The 24,095-nt window shown below is 59.5% G+C and overlaps 2 protein-coding genes across 8 annotated transcripts in view; one reads left to right on the forward strand and one right to left on the reverse strand.

Annotated features, from left to right (window-relative positions):
• TSPAN11 (tetraspanin 11) overlaps positions 1–4,233 on the forward strand; it is a 66,128-nt gene extending 61,895 nt beyond the window's left edge. For all 3 annotated transcript variants that reach the window (XM_055396025.2, XM_088837413.1, XM_088837412.1), the window contains exon 9: positions 824–4,233. In XM_055396025.2, coding sequence (XP_055252000.2) covers positions 824–883 — 60 coding nt within the window. In that variant the 3' untranslated portion in view covers positions 884–4,233. The remainder of the gene's footprint in view (positions 1–823) is intronic.
• A 3,441-nt stretch (positions 4,234–7,674) lies between these two features.
• The window catches only part of TSPAN9 (tetraspanin 9), a 195,019-nt gene continuing 178,598 nt past the window's right edge, over positions 7,675–24,095 (reverse strand). For all 5 annotated transcript variants that reach the window (XM_055396281.2, XM_055396282.2, XM_055396283.2 and 2 more), the window contains 6 exons: positions 15,836–16,027; positions 15,468–15,542; positions 13,459–13,560; positions 12,706–12,837; positions 12,298–12,381; positions 7,675–10,966 (listed from right to left, as the gene is read on the reverse strand). In XM_055396281.2, the coding sequence (XP_055252256.1) occupies positions 10,895–10,966; positions 12,298–12,381; positions 12,706–12,837; positions 13,459–13,560; positions 15,468–15,542; positions 15,836–16,027 (657 nt within the window). In that variant the 3' untranslated portion in view covers positions 7,675–10,894. The remainder of the gene's footprint in view (positions 10,967–12,297; positions 12,382–12,705; positions 12,838–13,458; positions 13,561–15,467; positions 15,543–15,835; positions 16,028–24,095) is intronic.

Genomic DNA, 24,095 nt, shown 5'->3' on the forward strand with positions numbered 1-24,095 from the left:
CTCCTTGGCCTTCACATCCTCCCCTCCTCATCCGCAGTGCGTCCTTGGGTGGGAGGAGGAAGGGCGGAGGCGGCAAATGAAGAGCGAGGCAGGGAGCAGCGGTCCTCTTCCTCTGCGTTTAGAGGTCGGCAAGTGAGACGTGGAAGGCGACCACCCAGCACTGCCCAGCCTCTGCCAGCTAGTCAGTAGGACAGAGCAGCCAGCGGGCAGGGCAGGCTCCCGGGGCCCAGGGCTTGTCCTGAGCTGGCTTACAGGATGAGCTGGTGACTGTCCTGGGCCCTCCACTCGGATCCTCAGTTTCCTTTCCTGCACATCAGCCAGAGAATTAACTGCACACCCTGGTCTTTGCTCCAGAATCTGAGAGCAGCAAGATGTAGACACCTTCCTGGAGAAAGGCTGCTTCGGCAGCGATGAGGGGTGACGATGTCACTCCCTGGGGTCTAATTGAACCAGGCCGTCTCCGGAGAAGAACCGGGACCACAGAGCTGCAGTGTGGACGGGAGGCTTGTTTAGAGCTGCAGGCCCTCACCCAGGCTGCAGGGCTGGAATCCACAGCATCCCCGGGGCAACCCACGCACATTCGAGTGGGAGAAACACCACGCTTGGCTAGTGGTTCTCAAAGTGGTCCCTGCCTCCCGCCCCTGCCCACATCACCTGGGAGCTTATTAGAAATGAAGGCTCGCAGGCCACACCCGAGGCGCCCTGAGTCTGAATCTGCCCTTGATTGAGTCCACAGGGGGCTCCTGCGGGTGGGAAGCCTGGCTCTGGCCAGCAGGCTGGCGGGCTCCTGACTGCCGTGTGTCCCTGCACTCTCTCCCCACAGATTTGTGGCATGATACTCACCTGCGGCTTGCACCGGAGGCTCCAACTGCATTTTTACTAACGGCCAACTGCATCCTGCTCCGACTGCCCCCACGAGTTCAGGGGCCCAAGGCCCACAGGCCAGGCCTGTGGGGTCAGCACCAGCTGGCCTGGAAGCTCCCAGCAACTCCCCCTTCTCTGTGCCCAGCCCCTCTGGACCCATCCAGTGACTGTGACCATGGCCCCTGCAGCCACCACCCGGCTGGGTACCCTCGGCCCCCACCGTCCACTTCTGTGTGCTCACCACCGGAATCCCGGGGCAAGAGAGCACAGCCCAAGCCTTGCCAGGCCTAGACTCCCACGGACCCTGGGGGATTGTAATGAAATCTGCTTTCCTACCCGCTCCTGAACCCTGAAGTGGGTGGGGCTGGCCACTTTGCCCCCATTGGGACGCCTGCATACGAGCCTGTGATCCCCCGTACGGGCGCTGAGCACCCCTCTCCCGCCCCTGCTGGATGTGCTTCCTGAGAAATGCATCGAATAGGCAGTTAGAGTTGGCTCTGCCCCCAGAAGACTGTGGCCTTTGCCCTCCCCGCTTCCCCTCCCCTTCCACCCGCACCATCTCACCTGGAAAGAAGTGTCCCATGGCCTGGTTCCTTCCTGCAGGGCAGGGTTGGGTGGTGTCAGGGTGGGGGGCAGGGGGTGAAGCCACCAGGGTGGGGAGCAGGTGCCTGCCTCCAGGCCCTCCCCAGGAGGGTCCCCTGAGAGCCCATGACCCCAAGCCCCAATCTCCAGCCATATGCCCCTCAAGGGTCTCCTATCTGGACTGATGCTCAAAGAAAGCCAGGTTTTTAAAACTATCATCTGCCCTTCATGTTGGTGGGAGTAAAATCCTTCCTGATGAAACCAAACCACAGACCCTGCAAAGCTGGAGCCACAGAGTAGGTGTAGCTCTGAGCCAAAGGGTGCTCTGCCCCGAACCTCCTTTTCCTGAGCCGGTGCTCCTGGACCACCCAGACCCCAGCACTTGGCCTGCAGAGACCCCGCTCTGCTTCCCAGAGTGGACGCAGTCCCTTCATGAGGTTTTCTCTTGCATCTTGAAGCAGGGAATTTTCAGAAAGGACTTTCCAAAATGTGGACGGAGAACAGAAAGGAAATCCTAGGAAACACAAAGCACAGACGCTGGCAGTTTCCCAAAGAACACAAATCAACTCATAAGATCCCCCAGAGGGCCCCACGTAGGCAGAGACCCCCATGCCGGCCCCCGGGTCCCAGGTCCTGGATCCCGCACTTCCTACTTCCCACCCTCATGACAAGTCCAGAAAGGGCACACCTGGCCTCTGCTCTCTCTTGCTGACCTGGGCCCATCCCAGGTGAAGGCGTTTTCTTTCCCATTCATGGGGCAGTGCTGTACTGAAACCACACAGCCCTGGAGAGGGGCGACCCATGCCCACAGAGGGCAGGCCATCCTCCTGCAACCGGTTACCTCCTGCCCTGGGATTCTCTGGGGCTGTTGGGAAGGGCCCTGGGGTCACTGATGCCAGTTCACTCTAAGGGAGACCAGCTTTCCAGCAACCCCAGATTCCCAAGCTCCCAAAAACTGGTGCTGTGATTATCTTTGCTGCCTCCAACTTCCTGGATTCCTGTAGATAACCAAAAATGACTGCTAAGTCGCAAGTTCTCTGCAGGGCTAGATGTTAGCTGACGTCTTACAAAGTGAGGGCTGAAAGGGAGAGCACGTTCCTCTCCCTGAGGGGCCCGAGGGAGGTGGCAGTGGGCTGAGCAGTGCTGGCTGGCTGCCCATGTGCCCCTGCTGGGGTCCCTGCTTACTTTATCAAGGTCAGCGGGGGCTCACAGAGGGGCGATGGGCAGGTGTCACCTGCACAGCCTTGTCCTGGTAGAGGCCCAGGAGAGCCTGACTTGTCTGCTCCCACCGCCCCCATGGGTAGAGGCCATCCTGGCTAGGGTAGGAGAACTGTGATTCTGCCTTGGGCACGGTCCCACCCAGAGGGTGGAGGTTCACGCTGCAGAGAGGGAGCTGTGCTTTCTGAAACTGGGACCTCCCTGTTGGCGCCAGCAGCTCGGGAGCTGAGACAGTGTGAGAGCACACAAAGGGCCAGGATAGGGCAGCTGGCCCATCCTGCCTGCAAGGATGCAGCTCTGTGCCCAGGACAGCCCCTCAAAGGTCCCTGCTGGGAGGTGTCCCAATCCCGAGCTCCTTGGAGAGGGAGTAGGACACAATGCTCAAAGGTCATCCATCGGTCCCCCCGACACCAGGGACTGGCCAGAAAGCTTGAGTTGTGCAGAGCTCTGGACACGGCAGGCACGGGAGTCCACGCGGCCCTGGTCCTCACCCTGGACCAGGCTGCCCCACCTCCCCCGGGCTCCCAGTGCAGCACCCAGGAGGGGTGGAGTGCTACACCCCGGGGACCCTCATGCCCACAGCCAGTTTCCGGCTTGGACTCTGCCAGCCAGTTCATCTCGGGGCAGGGGGCTGAGGTAGAGGAAGTGAATTGAAACCATTACTACCATCCCCGCCCATCCCCCTGTCAGCCTTGTAAAGGTTCTCCACCTGGTTTGCCACTTGAAGGCTGGACAGAAGGGGACAGGGGTTTCCACAGGCTAAGGAGGACACCTATCTTTGTGTCACCACTGGGTGGTACCCACACCCCCGGGGGACGCTGGTGATGGAGTTTTCTAAGCCAGGCTCTCAGCATTCATCAGGATCAGCCTGAGAGCTTCTGAGCAATTGCTGGGCCACGCTGGCTTCTCATCAGTAGCAGGGGCCACAAGCCTGTGTCCTGGCAGGTTCCAAGGTAACAGGGATGCTACTGGCCTCGGGGCCACACCTTGACAGCGCCTGCTCTAGAACATGCCACAGGGCAGGCCTCTGCCACCTCCCGTGTGTGTCACAGTCCCCCAGGGTTCAGAAGCACCCCCAGGTGTCAGGCCGAATCCCACTGGATTCACCAGAGCATGGGATAAAGTGCCTGACCCGCTGTGTACCTGCCGCTCCGTGACCCTGGCAGGGAGACCAGGGGCCTGGGTCCTCCCCCTGGAAAGGACAAGTGATGCCCCAGCCCCGTTTCCCCACCATCTCTGTGTGCCTTGGGAGGGTCCACTCCATCCTCGCCCCTGTCTCCTGTGTCCACACAACGCCCAGCCTTGTGCTCTGTTCACAGTTCCATGCGGGCCCCCCCTTCTGCCCCGCTCCCGCACCAGACACACCCCTGCAGGTGCCACTAAGAGTCCCAGGCAGCCCAGCATCAGGAGGGCTCCTGGATCCAGCTGCCCATTGGATAGGGGTCATCACAACACTCTGGAAACGGAAAAGTTGCCTTAACCATTTGCACAGAGAGGAATTGCCCCAGTGTAAACACGCCCCTCCTTAGCCTCCGCCTCTATCCTGGGGCACGACAATAAAGGGATGGCATCCAGGGCAGCAGTCTTCACTGTCCCTTCTCGGCCGTTGGTTTGTCAGAAGCCCCGCTGTGCCCTGAAGTGATGGGCCAGGGGCCCCGATAGGAAACCCACCCACCAGACTGGTCAGGGCCCTGCTCACCCCCGCCTGCCCATCAGTGTCCTTAGCTCCGGGCTCAGGTGGCAGCGGATGGGCTGCCTTGGGCTGGACCCTGTTCCCTCCCTCCCCTGCTTGAGGATGGACAGGCTGTGGGTGGTGGTTCAGGAAGCCCTGCTTCCCCTTTCCTCCTGCATCCAGCAATGGCTGAGCAGAAAGGAGAGGCCACAGTGAGGGTAACGGGAGATGGGCTCCGGGGTTGAATTAGATGGTCAGTAAAGCGTGAGCCCAGCCCTGTCCACCAGCAAGGTCCACACTGTCCACATCTCTGCACTGTGTCATCGGCCAAGCCAGCCAGAGCCAAGAGGGCTCCTGTTCCCACTGGCTGGGCACCGCTTCCAGAGAAGGGGACAGTTTCCAGCAGACTTTGTAAATGTCACGATAACTATCTCTGAACCCCTAACTGGGGGTTAGGGATTACAGGTCGGGGATCGGGTCTAATTGCACATGCTGCTCCTGAATTGCCAACCAGTAAGCAAGAAGGCTGAGTCTTCTGAGGATCCGGGGCCCCTGACAGAGAGTGGGCGTCTACTGAGATGACGCTAAGGCTACAGGAATCCAGTGGCGGGGGGTGGGGTGGGGAAGGCAAAAGGCAAGGAGCTTCCTGACGTCACTGACCAGTGGGATGGCTCCGCCTTTCCATGTGTCAGATCAGCCCTGCTCTGGTCACTGGCCAAGGCTGGACCCTGAACTCACCAGCCACTGGAAGGAACCTCTCTAGAAGCAGAAGTCTCTACCAGCAGACCTGCAGAGCACAGTGTGGCTTGGCTACACTGTTCCCCCTCTGCTCGGCATCCAGGGGCACTCCCCTGGTGGCTCAGATGGTAAAGAACCCGCCTGAGATGCAGGAGACACGGGTTTGATCCCTGGGTTCAGAAGATCCCCTGGAGAAGGAAATGACAACCCACTCCAGTATTCTTGCCTGGAGGCAGCCAGACAGCCTGGCCCAGGCATACCCGTGAACTTACTCTTTTTGTTAGTTTGAGGAAATGCACTAGTCCACCATGGCTGTCATTACATCAGCAGAAACAAGATGGCTAAATCAATAGCCTCCTAGTCTTTGCCAGACGCTGCAAGACGGAACACTTGCAAAGCCGATATTCTGGTGTCCAAAATGACATCCCCTTAATCTGACTTCCATGGATTATTGAATGCTGCTACTGGGCCAGCAGAGCAGAGCAGACTCGGGGAGAGGGAGAAACCACTCATGTCCACAGGTCTCCTCCTGAGCTCTCTCCCCTCTCCACACCCCAGCTCCCTCTCCAGATCATGCTCTTGCATCCCCAGTTTTCAGCCAGGGGATGCTCTTCCTTGGGGTTCCACCTCTTGTCTGGGGACTCCTGAGGTCCCCAGACTTGGCCAGTTTCTTGCCCAAGTGCCTACTCTGGTCCGGGAACAAGCTAGATGTCTTTACGTGCACACTTTTATTTAATTCTCACGAATTAAATCCTGAGGATTTAATTCTGCAAAATAGTATTATCTTCATTTTGCAGATGACGAAACCAAGACATGTTCAGTGAGAACCCAGTGCTCACGTGGACACCAGCCACCAAACCCAGGCTCCAGCCCTGCAACCAGAGCTCTTTCCACCCAGACCACCCAGACGTGGTGCCTAAGGCTGAAAGCTCAGGCTCAGCGACAGCCAATAAAACAGTTGTGGCCAGGAGGCATCTATAGAGCACACAGAGGCATTTCAGGAGCTGTGAATCAGCGTCAACCAAATGAGAGATTTAGTTACAGCCCGCAGCCCTCTCCTCCCCGCCTGCCCCAGCCCCTGTACATGAGACCCATGAAGCCTCTGCCAGGTTCCAGGAGCCCTCTCCTGTTGGGAGAGGCACTCACAACAGCCGGGAGGGACAGCAGGAAGTTCCTTCTCCCCCCAGACTCTGGTCCACCACCACAGCTTGTCAGTCCTCCCGTGGGTCCCTCCCCGTTTCCGCCCATCCTGCTGGTATACCTCCCTTGGTTGTCACACTGCAGCCAGTGGGCTGCAGCTTATTGCACCAGGCTTCAAACCTCTCAGGGGCTCCCTCTGCTCTTTAAGAGCAGAGTTCAAGCACTCACACCACCTCACAGGCTGTGGTCCCTGCCTAGCCAGGGCACCGTGAGCTCACGTTGCTTAGCTCAGTTGACAGGCGCCCAGCACTCACACTGCAGCCAGGATGCTCCGGGGCCCAGGGAGCCGGCCGGCTGCACTCTGCTCCCAGGAGCAGATAGCACAGGGGCTGGGTGGGCATCCCCTTGGGGCACCCACGGGCTGGAGGCAGGAGTGAGAGCAGGACGGGAAGGGTGAGCAGCCTCACCACGCTCCTATGACTTGGTTGGTCCTCAGTGGATGACTCGGGGTCACTGGCCCCTCAGCCCTAAGGCCCTCTGGTAACCATCCTTGGGGAGGCTCTCAGGGGCTCCCACTCTAGCTGGACCATTGAGGGGGTCACCTCAGAACCCCCAATCCTCAGCAAAGCCTCAGGGGCTTTGGAACACAGCAGCCATGGGACGGGGCCCCAAGATGGATGCTCAGGACAAGTCGTGCCAGCCTGGCCTCTCCGCAAGGAGGGATTCGAGGAGACCCCGAGCTGCACCCACCCTTCCTTCCCGCCCAGTCCATCAACCCACCTCTCTTATGAGTCTTGTCACCGTGACAGTGATGGCAGAGGAAAGCCACAAACCAGAGCCCCAGCTGGGGAGCCGGCAAGCATCCCACTGCAGCCAGCGGATCAGGGCTCTCGAGGTTCCAGGGCCCTCCTCTCCCCACCACCGAAGAGCATCTCACGCTGATGGGTGTGTCCCAGGGAGACCACCAGGCCAGGTCACACTGTGAGGTCCCCTCAGTCCCGGGCAAGACATCAGGCCCACAAGAGCCCCAGGAACATCGCAGGTACTTCATACTGATAGCCCCTCCCCACAGGGGCCATGGACGACTCGTTCCGGGACTGCTCCCACACACAGGTACGAACCCAACCCACAGGACGGGCCGGCTGTGGTGGGTGACAGACACTGAGCTGGGAGCTGGCCTCTCATGCGGCCGGCTCAGACCACTTAAGCTGGCCCCTGACGGAGACTGCATCTGCTGACCAGGCTGAGGGGAGGGCGTGAGGACTGCTCGGTCCCCAGAGAGGCAGGCCGCCCACCTGCAGATCTGCAGCCGCGGCCCGAGGATGGGAGGAGAGCCCCCTACCCTGGGCTCAGCGTGGGCAAGGCAGGCCGGTCCCTCACACCAGCTGCCTCGTGAGAGAGGCCCCAGTCACGGCTCAGGGGACTCGAAAACACCACAAAGAGACAGCCTGTGTGTGCTTTTGACACGTTACCAGCTTTTATTTAAAAACATGCTAAAAACTTGGCGTTCCACAGCCGGGACCAGGATGAAGGAAGCGTACAGATGTGACATTGCAAGCAGAAAAGTGCGCTGAAACCAGCCCGCGGGACCCCGCTTGGCCATGTCGTCCCGGTGGACGGGGTGTGGGCAGAAGCCCCAGCCTTGCCCTCGACGGGGCGCCCGGTCAGGAGGGAGGTGGGCACGTACCCTGGACCCAGCCTCATGGCAGCGGAGGGGAGGCTGGGAGGACAGGAACGCCAGAGGCCGGCCCTGCAGGGCACCTCCCCGCTCTGTCCGGCCAGGTCCCTGCTGTTAGCACCTCCACCAGCGGTGGGCAGGGGCCGGAGAGGCGGGGACCTCCTTTCCATCCACCTGGACCAGGCTTTGGCCTCCAGAGCAAGGAAGGATGGCCAACTGGTCCGAGTCAAACCAGAACACCTGCTTGAGGGTGTCGGAGGGGTTGGAGGGGTGATCAGCAGCCTTGCCAGAGTGAGAGGCTCACACTGGCGGGTGGGGGGGTCGCACCAGCTGCTGCCCCTAGAGGTGGTGCTCAGCCCTGCTTGCCCACCTTCCCTGCACCCACCTGGCTGCAGAGAAAGGCTGGGTGGAGGCAGGCATGCCCTGAAAGGCTGCAGAACCTTGGCCTTCGGAGTCCACACTAACCTGCCTGCATCAGACCCCCTGGAACTATCTCTGACCTGGGCAGGGAGCTGCCAGGGAGGGGACTCACTCGGGGAGCTCTGGCGTGAGCCCAGAGTCGGGAGACACCGAGAAGAGGCCAAGCCCCGTCACTGACGGCACGCAGCACGCCTTCTGTGCAGCAGGGGAGCCGCTCTGCACAATGGAAAAAGGGTCACAGCAGGGCTCTCCCCAGCACACGGAGCCTGCCGCCCCGTGCGGACGCGGCCAAACGACCCATCAGCCAAGCACAGGATCGGGCAAGAAGGCAGTGTGGGGAACTGTGGGTAAGGCTCTGCAGACAGACGGATGAGGCGGGGTGGCTGGCTGGAGGAGGGAGACTGAGGCAAGGGCCCCAGGGCCGGAGGGCACCCCCGAGCTCCAGAAACATGAGATTCCAGGGAGACCCATACACCCCCAAGGTGCTAGGCTGTTGCTGTTGATTTTAACAAAACTTTAAAATTGCATTGATAGGCGTAAACAACCCCCCAAAAACAAACTCATTATGCAGCAGTCCCAATGCGCCACTCAAATGCTTAATTGCTAAGGGTTCCTCGAGGGGGCACGGTGCACATCTATTCTGGGCTCTGTAGACCTGGGTTCCCAGGGGAGGCACTGAAGCTTCTTTCCAAGAAGTCAGGCCCAGAGGGTGGGGAGGGCCGGTCATGCGTGCACCGGCCTATCCTCCACCCAAACCCCGCCCACAAGCTTGCCCACTGGCACCCCGACTCCTGTCTCGGGAGGTGGTCTCTACTCAGCCCAGCTCACCGAGACCACCCTTTTCTCCCCTCCCCACCACCCAGAAGCACAACCCTTGAACACACAAAAGTTCTGCACTGCTGGTCCCAACCGTTTTATGCTTAAGGGGAGAAGGGGGTGCTGGTTGGGTATCAGCTCTTGGACACACAGGCTGGGGAGGAGACAAAGCGGGGAGCGCCCCTCGGGAGGTCAGGGCGCCCAGCCAAATAGCACAGGACAAAGGCAGCGCCCAGGTGAGGCCCGTCTAGGTAAGTGCTAGCTGGTGAGGAACCTTTCCAAGCTCAGCCCTACAGATTCTTACATTTCAACTGCACAACTTGCTTAGACCAGCGTGAGCCCTGGTGGGGGCACCTGGCTGCGGTCAGACGCCCCCCAGCTGTCTACCTCCAGGCCCTGACTCAGGTTGCTTTGTCCTGGGGCCACTGTAAGGATCCCTCTGGGTTTCCTAGAGTTTTCTGTGCTTTCCCTTGGCGTCGCAGAGGACATGATCGCCAGCCACCGCTGGGTCAGTGAACCCTGAGCAAGGAGCTGAGGGTCCTGGGAGCCGAGTGGACATCCACCCCTCCCTCCTGCCCTCCCTCCCACCAGTGATGGGCTGGACCACCACAGCTCCCCCGCCCTCCCCTCTGGAGGTCGTGGGTCCTCTGTCACGTCTGAGCAGCTCCACGGAAGGACTGCTTCCCCTTCCAGAAGCAATGTGAGAGAGTGAGCAGCATCTGAACTAGAGAGGTATTTGTCCGAGAGTTTCTAGCAGGAATGTCTGTGAAATAACGGGTTTGCAGAACCTGTCGCGGGAATCCCCCGCAAGGGGTGGAAGGGGAGCCTCCCAGCCCACAGAGGGCGGGTAGGAGGAAGAAGGAAAAAGAACTGCTCATCAGAGATGTGTAAGGACCCACGCCTGCTCCGCCTCGTTCCTGGCAAAGCACCTCCAGTCCCCAGAAGACTCCCTGCCCTGTGTCTCGCTTCCATCCCGTGCCTCCTGCCCCCCGTCTCCCCTGCCACCTTCCCCCTGGCTCCCCGCTCCCTCAGTGCATCCCGGCCGCAGCCTCCTGAGTGTGCCCAGCGGTCTGTCCTGATAGAAACCAGACGAACGGACGTGCCCTGTCCCTTCCCGTCCCCACCCGCAGAAAGAAAACCAAACCGTTACAGAAATCAACGCAGTACAAAGTTATAAATCAGAAAGCTAACCCTAAACTTATCTGAGAGATAGTATTCCTGAATAATCATAATCAGAGTAAAATTAAAAAAAAAAAAAGTTACACTGTAAGGTATAAAATGCCTGGGTGAGACGCTCCCACAGCCCAGCCCGGCCTGGAGACGGTCAGCCAGCCCCCTACCAGTGTGCCCCCCTCTCTGGGTGGCTGGGGGGCACCGGGGCCGCTACTGGGCAGTCTCTCCACCAGAAAACAGCCCTGAGCACCCCCACCCCCACCCCATGCCATGCGGGGGACAAAGTGTCAGCTGAGGGAAAAAGACAGGGCAGAAATGCATCAGTGCTGGGGGCTCCTGGAGCACGCACCCCACCCACCCACCCTGTCTTCTTTGGCAAATACACAGGAATCTGGGCGCCCCAGCACCCCAAGGTCTCTGCGTTTCCTCCCCCGCCCCCGGGCTCTGCCCACCGGCAAGGCTTCGGCAGGTGGCCAGGAAGGCAGGCCCGGGCGGGGGTGCAGGGGCCAGCAGTCCGGAGGTGCAGGCGACACAGAGCTGACGGCCTTGTCCCTCGCACAGTGTCCGTGGGGGCCGGGCGCTCGGCCAGCCGCTCAGGCGTCATACTTCTTCCCAGTCCGGCGGATGTGCTGGAAGAGGGTCATGGAGAAGGCCATGCCCAGAATCTGAAAGACATGGGGCCAAGGGGCCTTAGACAGGGACCCAGGGGGCACCCAGCACCTGCGGGGGAGCCCCTCCCATTATGCAGACGCCAGGGGGCGCAAGGGCGAAGCAGAGCTAAGGTGGGCCTGGCCCCTCGGACTGTTCAGACTGGATGTCACCCAGCTGCAAGGCCCAGAAACCTGCTTTAAATGGCAGGGAGCTGAGGAGCTGGGGAGTCAGTGGGGAGGCAGCAGGAACAGTGAGCAGAGTCCCGGGGCCCACGGCACAGCGACTCACGGCTGCTGCCTCGGGAGGGCGTTGATGGCCATCTGTGTCCCCGTACCCCCTGGGTCCTGACACACTGGAGGAGCAGGAGGGCAGCCTGCCTGCCCCTTGGGCAGCAGCACGGACCCGCTGGCTGGGGACACTCCCTGCCTCCATGGCTCTCACACTCAAGGTCTGCAGTGACCCTGGAGACCAGGGGCTGGACCCAGCCCAGCCCCAGTGTCCTGCCCCAGGCCTTGCCGCAGGCCATCCTGACCTGAGCCCCACTCAGAACCACACAACCTTCTCCCACAGGCCTGTCTCCCGTCGGAGCCCCGAGCGGGTACAGTGGCTCATCCGCCAAGCTCGAAGGCTCTTTGATCAGCAGACTCAGTCCGAACTGCAGGCCCCAGGGTTTAGGGAAGAAAGGGGACTTTGAGCAGGACGTCCGTCTCTCTGTGGACCCACCGGTCAGGGGTTGGGGTTCATCAGGGGTATCAGTTACACACAATTGGGCGAGGAGGGAGCCCCCAATCCCCAGAAAGATGCGGGGGTCTCCTGTTCCCTCCTCGTCCAGGAGGGAGCTGAGGGTCTCCTTGGCATCCTTCTCCGTCACCCATGCTGGGCCGTGCAGCACAGCCACCCGCAAAACGCAGACCAAGGAGGGCAGCCAGCCCTTCCTGAGTGCCCTCCCAGCCTGAGGTTCCGGGTATCAAAGTCACATAGTGCTAAGAAGTGACCTATGATCAAGCCCACTACACAGATGTGGAAACAAAGGCACAGAAACTAATCCATGCGCCAGGTGGCGCACTCGCACAGGTGCTGGGGCGGGACGGACCCCGAGGAGGCCGCCCCTGGGCCTTGCTCACACTGATGCCATGCAGTTGGTTCACAAGGGAAAAAAGCTCCCTGTGCCTGGGGGGGACAAGCCTGTCCCAGCCAGCCCTTCCTACGAGGCCAGCACAGGCCCAGGGCTCAGGGGGACGTGAGGAGGCTCGGGCAGGCCCTGGGGGCGGGGGGCACAGGCCCTGCAGGGAGGGGTCTCCCTCAGGCTGTCCCCTCCACCCCACTGGCAGGACGGCCCCCTTACCTGCGTGATTAGAAGGCACATTCCCACCGTGCCGAGCACGTGCTTATTGTCAGCAAACCACTGTTTGACCTTCTCGTAGCAGCCCTGGGGAGTGAGGACCACAGCTTCAGGTGCTGGGATGAGCCATGGACCCTCCTGCCCAGCCCCCAGCTTACTTCCCTTTGGACCCCGACCCCACCCCCACCCCAGTTCCGTCCACAAGGCCCCACTGCACAGCCCCAGAGCCCATTCCTACCCGACTCTGACTCCCCGAGACGTGGGCCCAGACGCTCCCTTGCCACTGCCTTTCGGCTTCAGGCCTGTGTGCCCTCACCCATCCCACGTTAAGCCACCTCCTTGGTGTCCTGGGCCACCCCTTGCCCCCGCCCAGAGTGGCCACCTAGGGGCCCCTGGGGTGCCCAGCCTCACCGTTCTCCACACGAGGGTGGTGTTGTTTTGTCCGCATCCCTGGGAGTTCTCCATGCAGCAGCGGTCGGGGACCGTGTTCTCCCCCAGCACCAAGAACCAGTCTCTGTAATCGGTGACACCGCAGCAGTGCATCTGCGGGGGCGGGGGGGGGAGCGATTAGACGGGTCCAGCTTGGGCCCTTCTCTGCCGCCCAGCCCCACGGGAGCTGGCACCCAGAATCCAGCTTGCTTGTCCCTTCTCTGGGCCCCAGCCAGGACCAGGGGACGGAATGATATCTCCCTCCTGGAGGATGGCCGCCTGCTCTCTGAGCAGGGCGCTGGGCACTGGACACAGCACTCAGCCCTCTGCTTGTCTGCCCCCAGCTCGTGGCTTCGTGATGGCAACCCCTCCCCAGGCTCCACATGGAGCTACCCAGACACGTTTCCTTTTGGAACAGGGTGTCCTGAGTCACAACCAGGGAGGCAGACCTGTCGCTAAAATACCGTCATTCGTGCTGAAGATTCAGAAAGGATGCAGTGGAGGAGGTGCCCTCCTGGTTGTCCGTCTTGATGCCCAGCTCCCAGCCCCTCAGATGTCTGCTGGCCACATCCAGGCCCCCGCGCAGCCCACCACTCACCCCGCCGCCCTGCTGCAGTGGCTGCCCAGAGCACCATGTCTGACCCAGAAAGCCGGTGGCCCAGCCGGGGCTGGGGGGTGGAGTCTGAGGCCCAGGCCCCGCCTCCCACCCACAGCTGCCCCGCCCCCAGCCTTCACCTCTGCCTGGATGATGTTCCAGGCATTCTTCAGCCCCACGTTGTTCTCTGAGTTGTACAGCAGCAGGCCCTCCTTCAAGTCCTTCTTGGCATTCTCATTCACCTGTCGGGCAAGGGCAGACTCAGGTTGGGGTGGGGTGGGGCGGTGACCAGGAGGCTGCCCCTCTCCCCACGTCGCCCAGGTCAGCCGCGAGTGCCAGACCCGCAGACTCATGGCCGGAGGTGACCCCTGTGAGAGCCGAGCGTTTCAGGACGGAGAAGGGACCCTCAGAGGCAGAGACAGCACAAGGCTCCCGCCACAGCTCCCCTGCTCCCAGGACACGCCCCCCACAGGCCACGCTGCCCCCTGGCCCGTGACATCCCACCCCGCACGCTGGCCCTGCAGGAACACACCCTGGGAACTGCCGGGCGCAGAGCCGCCGTCCGGAGTGTGGGGCCACCCCTCGCCAGCAAGCTGCTTACCCTCTCCCACCTCCGCCTTGTCTGTAACACTGGCACTTACAGCCACCTCGGAGACAGTCATGAGAATTAAAGGAATGATTCCCAGGAGGACCGAGAACAGGGCCGGCCCGCAGGCATCGCTCAGTACTATCAGTGCCTCCTTTGTACAGAGGCAAAGGGGCCACTGCCTCTAACCCTCAGAGTGACTCACACTCTCCGTGTGCCCTGGGAGACTCCTTCAGGACCCAAGGGGCAGATGCTTACATGGTTCCGGTTACCATGAACCAGAAGAGCCCCTGAGCCCTAAGTCTGCACGCTTGGCCAGTCATTCTTGGTGGTCCCAGAGGAAGTTCCCCAACTGGGTGGGAAACTGTTCAGCCGGGACAGGGGTTAGTCCCTCTTAACCTCCTGAACCCCCAGTGCAGCCTGAGATCAGTTGAAGTGAGTAAGTGAAAGTCATTTTCGCTCAGTCGTGTCCAACTCTTTGCGACCCCATGGACTATACAGTCCATAGAGTTCTCTAGGCCAGAATACTGGAGTGGGTAGCTTTTCCTTCTCCAGGGGATCTTCCCAACGCAGGGATCGAACCCAGGTCTCCCACTCTGCAGGCAGATTCTTTACCAGCTGAGTCACAAGGGAAGGACAAGAATACTGGAGTGGGTAGCCTATCCCTTCTCCAGCGGATCTTCCCAATCCAGGAATCAAACTGGGGTCTCCTACATTGCAGGCAGATTCTTTACCAACTGAGCTATCAGGGAAGCCCATGAGATCAGCTGCCTATCCCCAAAGACCTCTGGAAAAGGAAACACAGCTCCCTTGATGCTGAGCCCTATGCAGTATCACCTGGAAAATTCCACCATGTTACTTCTGGGTTACCCTCCCTAGAACCCAGCCCAGCCACCCACTGAGTTCTGCACAGGGTTTCCAGCCTGACATATGAACTTTTCCATATTTCAGCCCGGGAACTTGGGGTGTAGGCTTTCCGGCCTAAAATGTCAACTTTTCAAGTTCTTAGAGAAGAACTTCAAGTTCATGGAGAAGTTCTTCTTGGAGAAAACTTCAATAAGGTGGAGAACTTCAAGAATTTTGGGCTTCTCAAGTTCTTGAAGAACTTGACGTTTCTCCAAGTGGTCAGGCACAGCTAAGCTTGAATGCTCCCAGTGACAGGGAGCTCAGTGGTGCTCCCCAGTTAGGGCTAGGATTAGGGCATCCCTGGGGGACTAGAGGGTCTACATCCTAAGACATGCAAGTTAATCCCTGAGTCAGGAAGATCCCCTGGAGTAGCAAATGGCAACCCACTCCAGTAGTCTTGCCTGGAAAATCCCACAGACAGCGGAGCCTGGCACATTACAGTCCATGGAGTCGCAAAGTGTCGGACACGACTGAACAACACACACACACACACACACACACACACTTCCTAAGACAACACGAGTAGACGAGTCCCCTGCTGCCCCCACCAAAAGCTCTCCTCTCCTCAGAGATACAACTTGTCAGTGCTTTTCCTCCAGATTCCCTGACCCAACCCCAAGGCCGATGATGCTCCCCCTCCCCTACTGGAAGACCTACCTTGTCCATGTAGACAAAGAAGAGGATAATTAAGATGAGCTCTGCCAGGAGGATGATCAACAGGACGATGAAGAACTGGAATGAGAAGGTGCAGGCATGGGCACGTGGTCGTGGGACGGGCAGGCTTCTCAGGTAGGGAGGGGCCACCACTCCTGAGGATCCCATGTGGGCAGGGGAGGGAGACAAAGCCTGACAGCCAATCAAGGAGTGGGAGGGGCACCTAGGCCAGGGGTAGCCAATCATGAGGAAGAGGGGCGTGGTCATTCTATAAGCTCAGGCTCGACACCCAGTGGGCTCAGCAGCCCCAGTGTTCAGAGGGCTGAGGGGCTGAGGGACTAAGAGGGCTGGGGGGCTGGGGTCCAACTTACACTGAGGAGGAGGCACCTGTTCTCCTTGATGGCCCCCAGGCAGCCGAGGAAGCCTGTCACCATGACGATGGTGCCTATGGCGATGACCAGGTTGGCTGCTGACAGCGAGGGGAAGCTGGGGGAGAAGGTGGCAAAGTTGCCTTGCGACACGGACAGCCAAATGCCCACTCCAAGCAGCCCACAGCCACAGAGCTGGAGAGAAAGGAAAGCCCGTTAGCCTGAATCCATCTCCACGGGACTTGGAAGACCAGCAGTCCCGCCCCCCCACTCCATCCCCGGCCCCAGCCCTGAGACACAGAGCGGGTACCACAGGGCCAGAACTACATTGAGGGGTGTGACCTGCACGAAGCCCCAGCCTCTCTGCATCTCAGTCTCCTCATCTGGCAAATGGGATGACACCAGCTTCAACACCCCTGTAGGGTCACTTCAATGAAGACGGATTAAACAGGGCACAGGGAAAGCATGTGACTAGCACGGAAGGTCCCAGCTGCACACGCAGGGCTGCGGGTGTCCCACTGGGCAGAGGAGGGCCTGGAGCTCGGGAAGGAGAGGGGATGGTGGCCATGGAAGCAAGTGAGGGCTTTGGGAGAGAACCTCAGAACCCAGTTCCTCAGAGCCAGACTCTGCGGCCACTGTGTCCCGTCGCCCCGATGGGAAGGGGCACTTGCCCACAGTCCTCAGGAGCGGGAAGAAAAATTCCACAGAGATGGAAATAGGAAGGAGCTCCCTGGCCTGGCTGAGGGGCTGGCCGGCACCCGCTGTGCAGGAGCCCACCACTCCCCACACACCCCCAGGGAGCTGGCAGCTGCACCCAGCCGGAGCCCACTCTGCTGCACAGCTCCCCTGGGGCTGCGATGCCCGCGAAGATGCAGTCTCCACAGCGGCCTGTCTTCCGCTCCATAAACGGACACTCCCTCCTCCACCCCCGCGGAGCCTGAGTCGATCAGTCACCAGGTATTTACTGAGGACCTAAAGCCACAGGCTTTCCCGGTGGCTCTGGCGTAAAGAACCCACCTGCCAAAGCAGGAGACAGAGGAGATGTGGGTTCTACCCCTGGGTAGGAAAGACCCCCTGCAGGAGGGCATGGCAACCCACTCCAGTATTCTTGGCTGGAGAAACCCATGGACAGAGGAGCCTGGTGGGCTACGGAGGCTCCTACAGAGGTTGCAGAGTTGGACACGACTGAGCAATTAAACAAGAGCACAGTTGTTAGCACAGTGGCGCTGGTGTTAGGGAGCTGTCTTCCCAGGGCCTCTACTGGGGCCAGATGGGAGCCACGGAAGCATAGCTTCCCAGACTGTATGCTCGGGGAACAGGTGAAGGGCCCAGAGCTCAGGTGCCAGGTAGGGGGGTTAGCTCCGCAGACATGTGGATGGGGCAGGTGGAGAATGAGACGCTGCCTGCCTCTTTGGGACCACTGTGAGAATTTAAAAGAAAGTAGCCCTGTGGAGAGGGTGACAGGGCCAGGTGCCGGCCTCCGGGTGACATTTCACAAGCCAGGCGCCAGGCTGCGATGCTCAGAATCCAAGCCTCCAGGGAGCAAACACGTAGCAGCGAAGGCCGGGCAGCCGCATGCAGGCGGAGAGCAGGAAGCCAGGCAGGGCCAGAGGCTCCTGGTGGAGACGCACTTCCTCTCTCATCTGTTCCACAAACCGGAATGGCGCCGCCGCTCAGGAAAGCCAGGCTCTGCCCTGAGCTCAGGGAGACACCCTGGGGAAGGGGGGTCGCAGACATCACACAAGCAATCAGAAGACAAAAGTCCAGGTGCCATGAAGAAAAAGAAGTCAGGATGAGAAAGAGTCAGAAAGTAACAGGGGTCGGGGCGGGGTGGCGGGGAGAGGGGGTTAGGGAAGGCCTCTCGGAAAGTGTCATTTGAGGAGGGACCCACAAAAGGAGGGACTTTCCAGTGATAAAGAACTCATCTGCCAGTGTAGGAGATGCAGGAGACGGGAGTTCGATCCCTGAGTTGGGAAGATTCCCCTGGAGGAGGGCATGGCAACCCACTGCAGTATTCTTGCCTGGAGAATCCCACGGACAGAGGAGCCTGGCAGGCTACAGTCCACGGGGTCGCAAAGAGTCAGACACGACTGAGCAACTAGGCACCAGAAGAGGAGAAATGAGCCACATGAATAATGGGGGAGGAAGTTCCAGAGGAGACAGCAGGTGAAAAGCCCTGACTGGGGGTGAGCCTGGCCAGCTGGGGGCAGGGGAGGGGGGAGCGAGGTGACAGTGGTGGGGACCAGTGGGCGGGCCCTCACAGCACCTGTTCTCGGTGAGATGGCGAGCCGGGAACAGATCAGGGATGTGATCTGGGATTTCAGTAGGCCACTCTGACTATTGTGCGGAGAACAGGCCATCGGAGGGCAAAGGGGGCAGGCGAGCAATCAGGCCACTGCAGTGACCAGGTGACGGGGCAGGGGTGCAGAGAGATGCTCCAACTCAAGATGCAGCTGGAAGGGCTTGCGGGGCTTTGACGAATGAGCAGGATTTTGATACATGGGGAGACAGGAAGGTGGTCCAGACGGGGCACGACAAAGGATGCTCCAACTCAAGATGCAGCTGGAAGGGCTTGCGGGGCTTTGACAAATGAGCAGGATTTTGATACATGGGGAGACAGGAAGGTGGTCCAGACGGGGCACGACAAAGGAAGTGGGGCTTTTCCAACCGTCACTAAACCAGTGTGCTTCTGCTCAGTTGTGTCCGACTCATTGCAACCTCATGGACTGTAGCCCGCCAGGCTCCTCTGTCCATGGGATTCTCCGGGCAAGAATACTGGAGTGGGTTGCCCTGCCCTCCTCCAGGGGATTTTCCCGACCCAGGGATTGAACCTGCTTTTCCTGTGTCTCCTGCACTGCAGATGGATTCTTTACCGGCTGAGCCACTTGGGAAGCGCCCCTAAACCAGAGACGCTCCCCCCACAGAGCTGCAGGGATGGAGTCGGGTGACCAGAGCGGCTGCTGGGTCCCCGCGCCGTGGAGAGCCACCCTGGCCCCATGCCCCGCAGCAGCCCCAGCGGGACAGGGCCAAGGCTCCGAGGTGTGGGCACACCAGGCCCAGAGCCCCCACCTTATGGGGTGCGTCCACTCGGCTCAGCCAGGGACTGGGTGCCACCATGCCCGCAACCACCAGGTGGCGCCCCCCAGCCGGGTCAGAGCTCTGATTGGCAGGGAAGCACGGAGACCATCCAACTTGTCACTGACTCTCTTCAACCTGGTCACTTTCTGTGCTGCCGGCTCAATTTTTCTTTCATTAATCACCCCATGGCAATTCATGCTCTCCACGCTCAAGATTTAAGGCTCTACAAGCCAGACCCTGGGATGAATAACAGAAGACCTCGCAGCTGCCAGCTCACTACTGGTAAGGAGGTAGGCTTTGGGACCCCCAGAGCCACCAGACACTCTGTGCTGGAGAAGCCCCCCCACCAGTCCCAGGCCTGGGAAGGTCCTCAGGGTACTAGGCAGTGCACTTGATGCAAGAAACGCCAGAATCCGAGGTACCAAGGGATGACACTTCAGCTCCCCCCACCCCACTGACGCTGAGAGTGGGCCCCGGGGGGATCCTCATGTCCCTTCTGGGGGAAGGGCCCCCACGTGGGAAGGAAACCTCAAAAGCTCAAAGCCCAGAGATGATGGTCATCATCTCTGACTTCAAGCTTCCAGCCTCTGACGTGCCGTGCCAGCTCCCCAGAGCCTGCCTGGGAGGGGAAGCTGCTCCCCGACTCCCACCCCTGCTTCCCTTTCACTTCCTGCCCTAGATCACCTTGCCCCAGGTAAGACTCAGGTAGGGCCTGCTGCCAACAGCAGGGCAGCCCACACCCCAAGCTGCCAGTAGCTGGGACCCAAGTCCTGCATCTTCCCCTCAAACCCACACCCCCATCCCTGCCCCCTAAAGGCCACTGATGATGGCATTCGGGGACATTTCCTCCCCAAAGCAACGTGTTGTCTCAGACCCCCACCAGCTAGAGTCAAGCCCACAGCTGGAAGAACCTCCGGGAGAAGGCAGGGTGACTCAGAAACCAGGACCCAGCCAAACTCCCAACCCAAAGACACCAGGCACCTCACTGTACCAGTCAAGCCTGGCAGGCATCCAGGGGCCACCCTGACCACCAAGGCTCCCTGTCTCTTGCCCCACCCCCAACCAAGGGCACGTCCAAGTATTTTCCACTGGAGCTTCACAGGAACCCACTTCTAGCTGTGGGCAAATCCTTGCATTTGCTGGTGACTTCAGCGTAGAGCAGTGCCTCCCCTTGGCAGGGCCCACGGATCTCCCTCTTCCAGGCTCACCCTTCAGAAAGACCCTTCAGAGCCAGCATCTTCCTCACCACCCTGGGCCCATCCAACAGACGCATACCAGGCTATGGCCTCATCGACCAAGTCTGCTGTAATTGGCCAGTGCCCCCATGGCATTCCCATCTTGAAACCACATTGATTTGTACTTTTAATATATGTTTCCACCACATATCCTAATGTATTTTTCACGTAGCATCCCAGTTCTCTGGGGATGAAGCCATAACCTCCCCTGAACCAACCTCCCTCTTGAGCTCCATGCCCCCAGCTGGCTTAGAGTCCAGGGACAGCCACTGCCTGTGTCCCCCACAGCGGCCACCATTTCCCCTGCAAGCGGGACAGCCTTCCCTGGGGTGACCTTTTGCACCAGGGCTGAGCATCCCTGCCCAGTCCTCTGTGTAGATGCACTGCCCACCCCCATGAAAACACCAGCACCTCCAGGCCAGGTTCACAGCTCAGCCATTTCACTCCCACTGTGGGGCCCAGAACATGCCTGGATACTACAGAAACATTTATTCCATGAATGAGTGGACGGGTGGGTAGATGGATGGATGGATGGATAGGTGGATGGATGGATGAATAGATGGATGGATGGATGGAGGGACAGATGGGTAGATGGGTGGATGGATGGACGTATGAATAGGTGTATGCATGTATATATGTATAGATGGATGGATGGATGGATGGATGCATGTGTGGATGTAGGTAAGTATGGATGGATGGATAGATGGATGGATGGACAGATGGATGGGTGGATGGATGGATGGATGGAGGCTTGGGAGGGCTTGGGAACAGGGCCTGACACAGACACACAAACCCACCTAAAAAAGAAGCCCCCACCATGCACCCCCTTCCCCATCTAGCACCAAGTTCCCCTCAGCTCACCTTAAGCCCACCCTTCGCCTGTGTAAGTCGCCTACTCTTCCTGCCCGACTTGCAGAGATCCACACACCCTCTAACTACCTTCATCCCTGTGGCCTCTGTGGATCTGCAGGGACCCCACGCCCTCTTTGCTTTGAAGGAAGCCCTCAAACCTTCAGCCTCAGCATGTCCCCATGCTCTCTACAAGCCAGGGCCCAGTGTGACGTTTAACGACGTTTAATAAATTAGTGGATGTGGAGAATAAGAGAGCAAACAGAAACAATTTTAATTTCACAGCCAACGTGCCGGCTGGTAACAATCCTGCCGTGCTCTGGGAGAAGCCGACTGCTGGGAAATCCACAACAAGGATAAGAGGCAGCATCAGGACCCAGAAGGGGGGCTGCTTGGGGCTCTTGCCTCTGGGGGCTCTGCAGCTCATTCACTGTCACGAACATAAAAGGAGGCGGGGTCAACGGACAGTGCTTCCAATTCCGTAAGGAAGGGACAAAGGCCCCCAAGCCAGCCAGTAGACAAGAGGATGAGGGCACAGATGGGGTGGGCCCCCACTGAGAGGGCTCCTCTGTGCCTGTCCCCAGCCCTAGGAGTCAAGCTTCTGTCTGAGCCCCCCAGAGTCACCAGCCAATAACACGCTCCATTCTTTTCAGCACAACTCTAATTGGTCAAGAATTCTTGCTTATTAACTCAGGAATCCGCTTCCCCACAGCTGACATGTGTCAGTCCTAGTTTCGCCCAGGAAGCCCACCAAGCTCAAGTGTGGCAGGACTTGAAGTTGTCTAAGCCCCATATCTAACAGCATCCTTTCCCAGCCTTCTCCCGGCCCATAAAAAGGCTTTTAGGGCTCTCACCTCTGAGTCACCAGCAACTACGGAAAGTTAGGTTCCAGCGGTGGAGGGGCTGGCACAGAGAGCAAGACCCCACCCTCCCCTCCTGCACTCTGAGCACTGTACCTCTAGCAATCCAGCCTGCGCCGGCCCTGGCCTGACTGTCAGCCACAACACAGGTGTGGTTCACACTGAGCTTGTGCGTATCAGTGTGATTCCTCGGCCGTTCTTTTTTGGACCCCACACTTTGTCTCAAAGCCCCCGATTTCTTCACAACTTCACAGCCTCCAGTGGCACCAGCTGGCAGAGGTGACAGGGAGATCACACCCATATTTCTAAGCCAAATTTTCCTCCAAATAAACAGGACATAAGGCATTTGCATATCACAAACCCAGTTACATGCTGATTATTGGAAAATGAGGTTATTTTCTATCTAAGATGATTCTAGGGGCATTTAGACTCAGCCAAACTTCGGGGTTGTTGTATCTTGGAGCTGTGTGTCTCTGAGGTTAATAAAGCTCTTAAATTAAATGTTTCCTGAGCCCCCTTCTCTCCAGAGAACTTTGCGGGGACATTGGGAATGAGGGAGCCCCCAATCCGATCCCCTGGCACACCTGTCAGTCCTGCTACAATACCTCTTGCCATGTAAGGCTCTGAAAGGTGCTGGGGGCAGGGGGGCTTCCCTGGTGGTCCAGTGGTTAAGAATCCACCTCCTAATGCAGGAGACACAGGTTCGATCCCTGGTCTGGGAAGATCCCACATGCCGTGGGGCAACTAAGCCCGTGCTCCACAACCTCTGAGGCAGCACTCTAGAGCCTGCGCTCTGCCATGAGAAGCTTGCACACTGCAGCGAAGAGTAGTCCTGCTCACTACAACTAGAGAAAGCCTGCGTGCAACAGTGAAGACCCACCACGCCACCCCCCAAAAAAATGCTGGGGATGAAAGAGCTGAGATGGGGGAGACGTGAAGACAGCCCTTCCTCCCTCCAGGGGGTTAGGGCTCTGGATGTGGGTAAACGCCCAGGCACCACAGCCCTGGCCCCCAGCTGGTGTCCTCCAATCCTGACGGGGACAAGGAGGCGCTGGTTTTGCTGAAGTGCTGCCCATCTGTTTGGACTTCCTGGCCTGACCTCAGTGCATTGGGCTCACTCCAACCAGGTGCCTGTGGGACCCCAGGGTGATGACCAGTCCTGTGGCTGTCTCTGGGCTTCAAAGACCAGGGCAGGGGTGCCGAGAGCAGGCCCAGATCCCAGGACAGCTGATGCCCAGGGAGCAAGAGGCAAGGACTAAACCCGGGAGGTGGGGGGTGTCTACCATGCACTCTCTCAACACAGCCCCCTTACAACTCGGGTCCTCCAAACTGTCCCTCCATTTGGGAGAAAGGCCTAAAGGGCACCAGGGCTCCCCTCCCCCACCTGCACCCCCATTCCCAGGCCCTCTGGGCTCCTCAAATCTGACAGCAGGGCCCAAATCAACCTTCTCAGGTGCCAGCATCCTTCCATCTTCTCAGATTGACCACAGGCCCGCTCACTCGGTAGGGAGACGGAAAAGGAGGTAGGGACCAGCTCAGAGCCCCCAAGGGGGCCCGAGGGAATGGAGCCCGAGGATCGGGCCCAGAAGGACCACAGAATGGTGCGTGCTTGAGATGCCAGAGAGCAGCGGGTGACACAAAGCCCCCACCGGCCTTGCAAACGGGGTGTGATCATCCACCAGTCCGTCCACACTGACCCAGGCCACCAGACCGGCAGATCCACACAGTCTTCCTGCTCAAGCAGGGGTGGGGGTGGGGTGGGATGGGTGCAGGGGAGAAGGGTCACACGGGGAGCACTGCAACCCAGTGTTCCCAAGCCCGCTCCCCAAGAATGGAGCCCCGGAAGTGGGGTTCCCCTCCCCTTGGGAGAACACACAGTTATTCTCCATCCTGCTTGGAACACGCCGAGGAAGCAGGCTGAAATGGCAGGGAGCAGGCTCAGGAGGAAAAGACAGGCAGCCGTCCTGGCTCCGGGGGAGGTTTCTGCTCCCCTAGCCAGTGAGAGGGCAGCCCCCGCACTGCTGGGAGCATGGAGGGAGGGTGACCCCAACTCCAGGACTTGTCAGCACCCAACAGGACACAACTCGCAGCCTCGGGCCACCACGCCCAGGAGCACTCTCGGGAGAGTGTGAGTGCACTCAGGGTGCCTAGACCTGGGGCAGGATGGGTGTGCACGGTGCCCCAAGCACCACGGATGCCTGAGTTCTGGACCCGGGAAGGAGGTATGCGGAGACAGTCTGC

This window comes from Moschus berezovskii, chromosome 6, assembly GCF_049115385.1.
Source record: "Moschus berezovskii isolate FMDL1 chromosome 6, NW_MosBer_1.0, whole genome shotgun sequence".
Taxonomy (NCBI): domain Eukaryota; kingdom Metazoa; phylum Chordata; class Mammalia; order Artiodactyla; family Moschidae; genus Moschus; species Moschus berezovskii.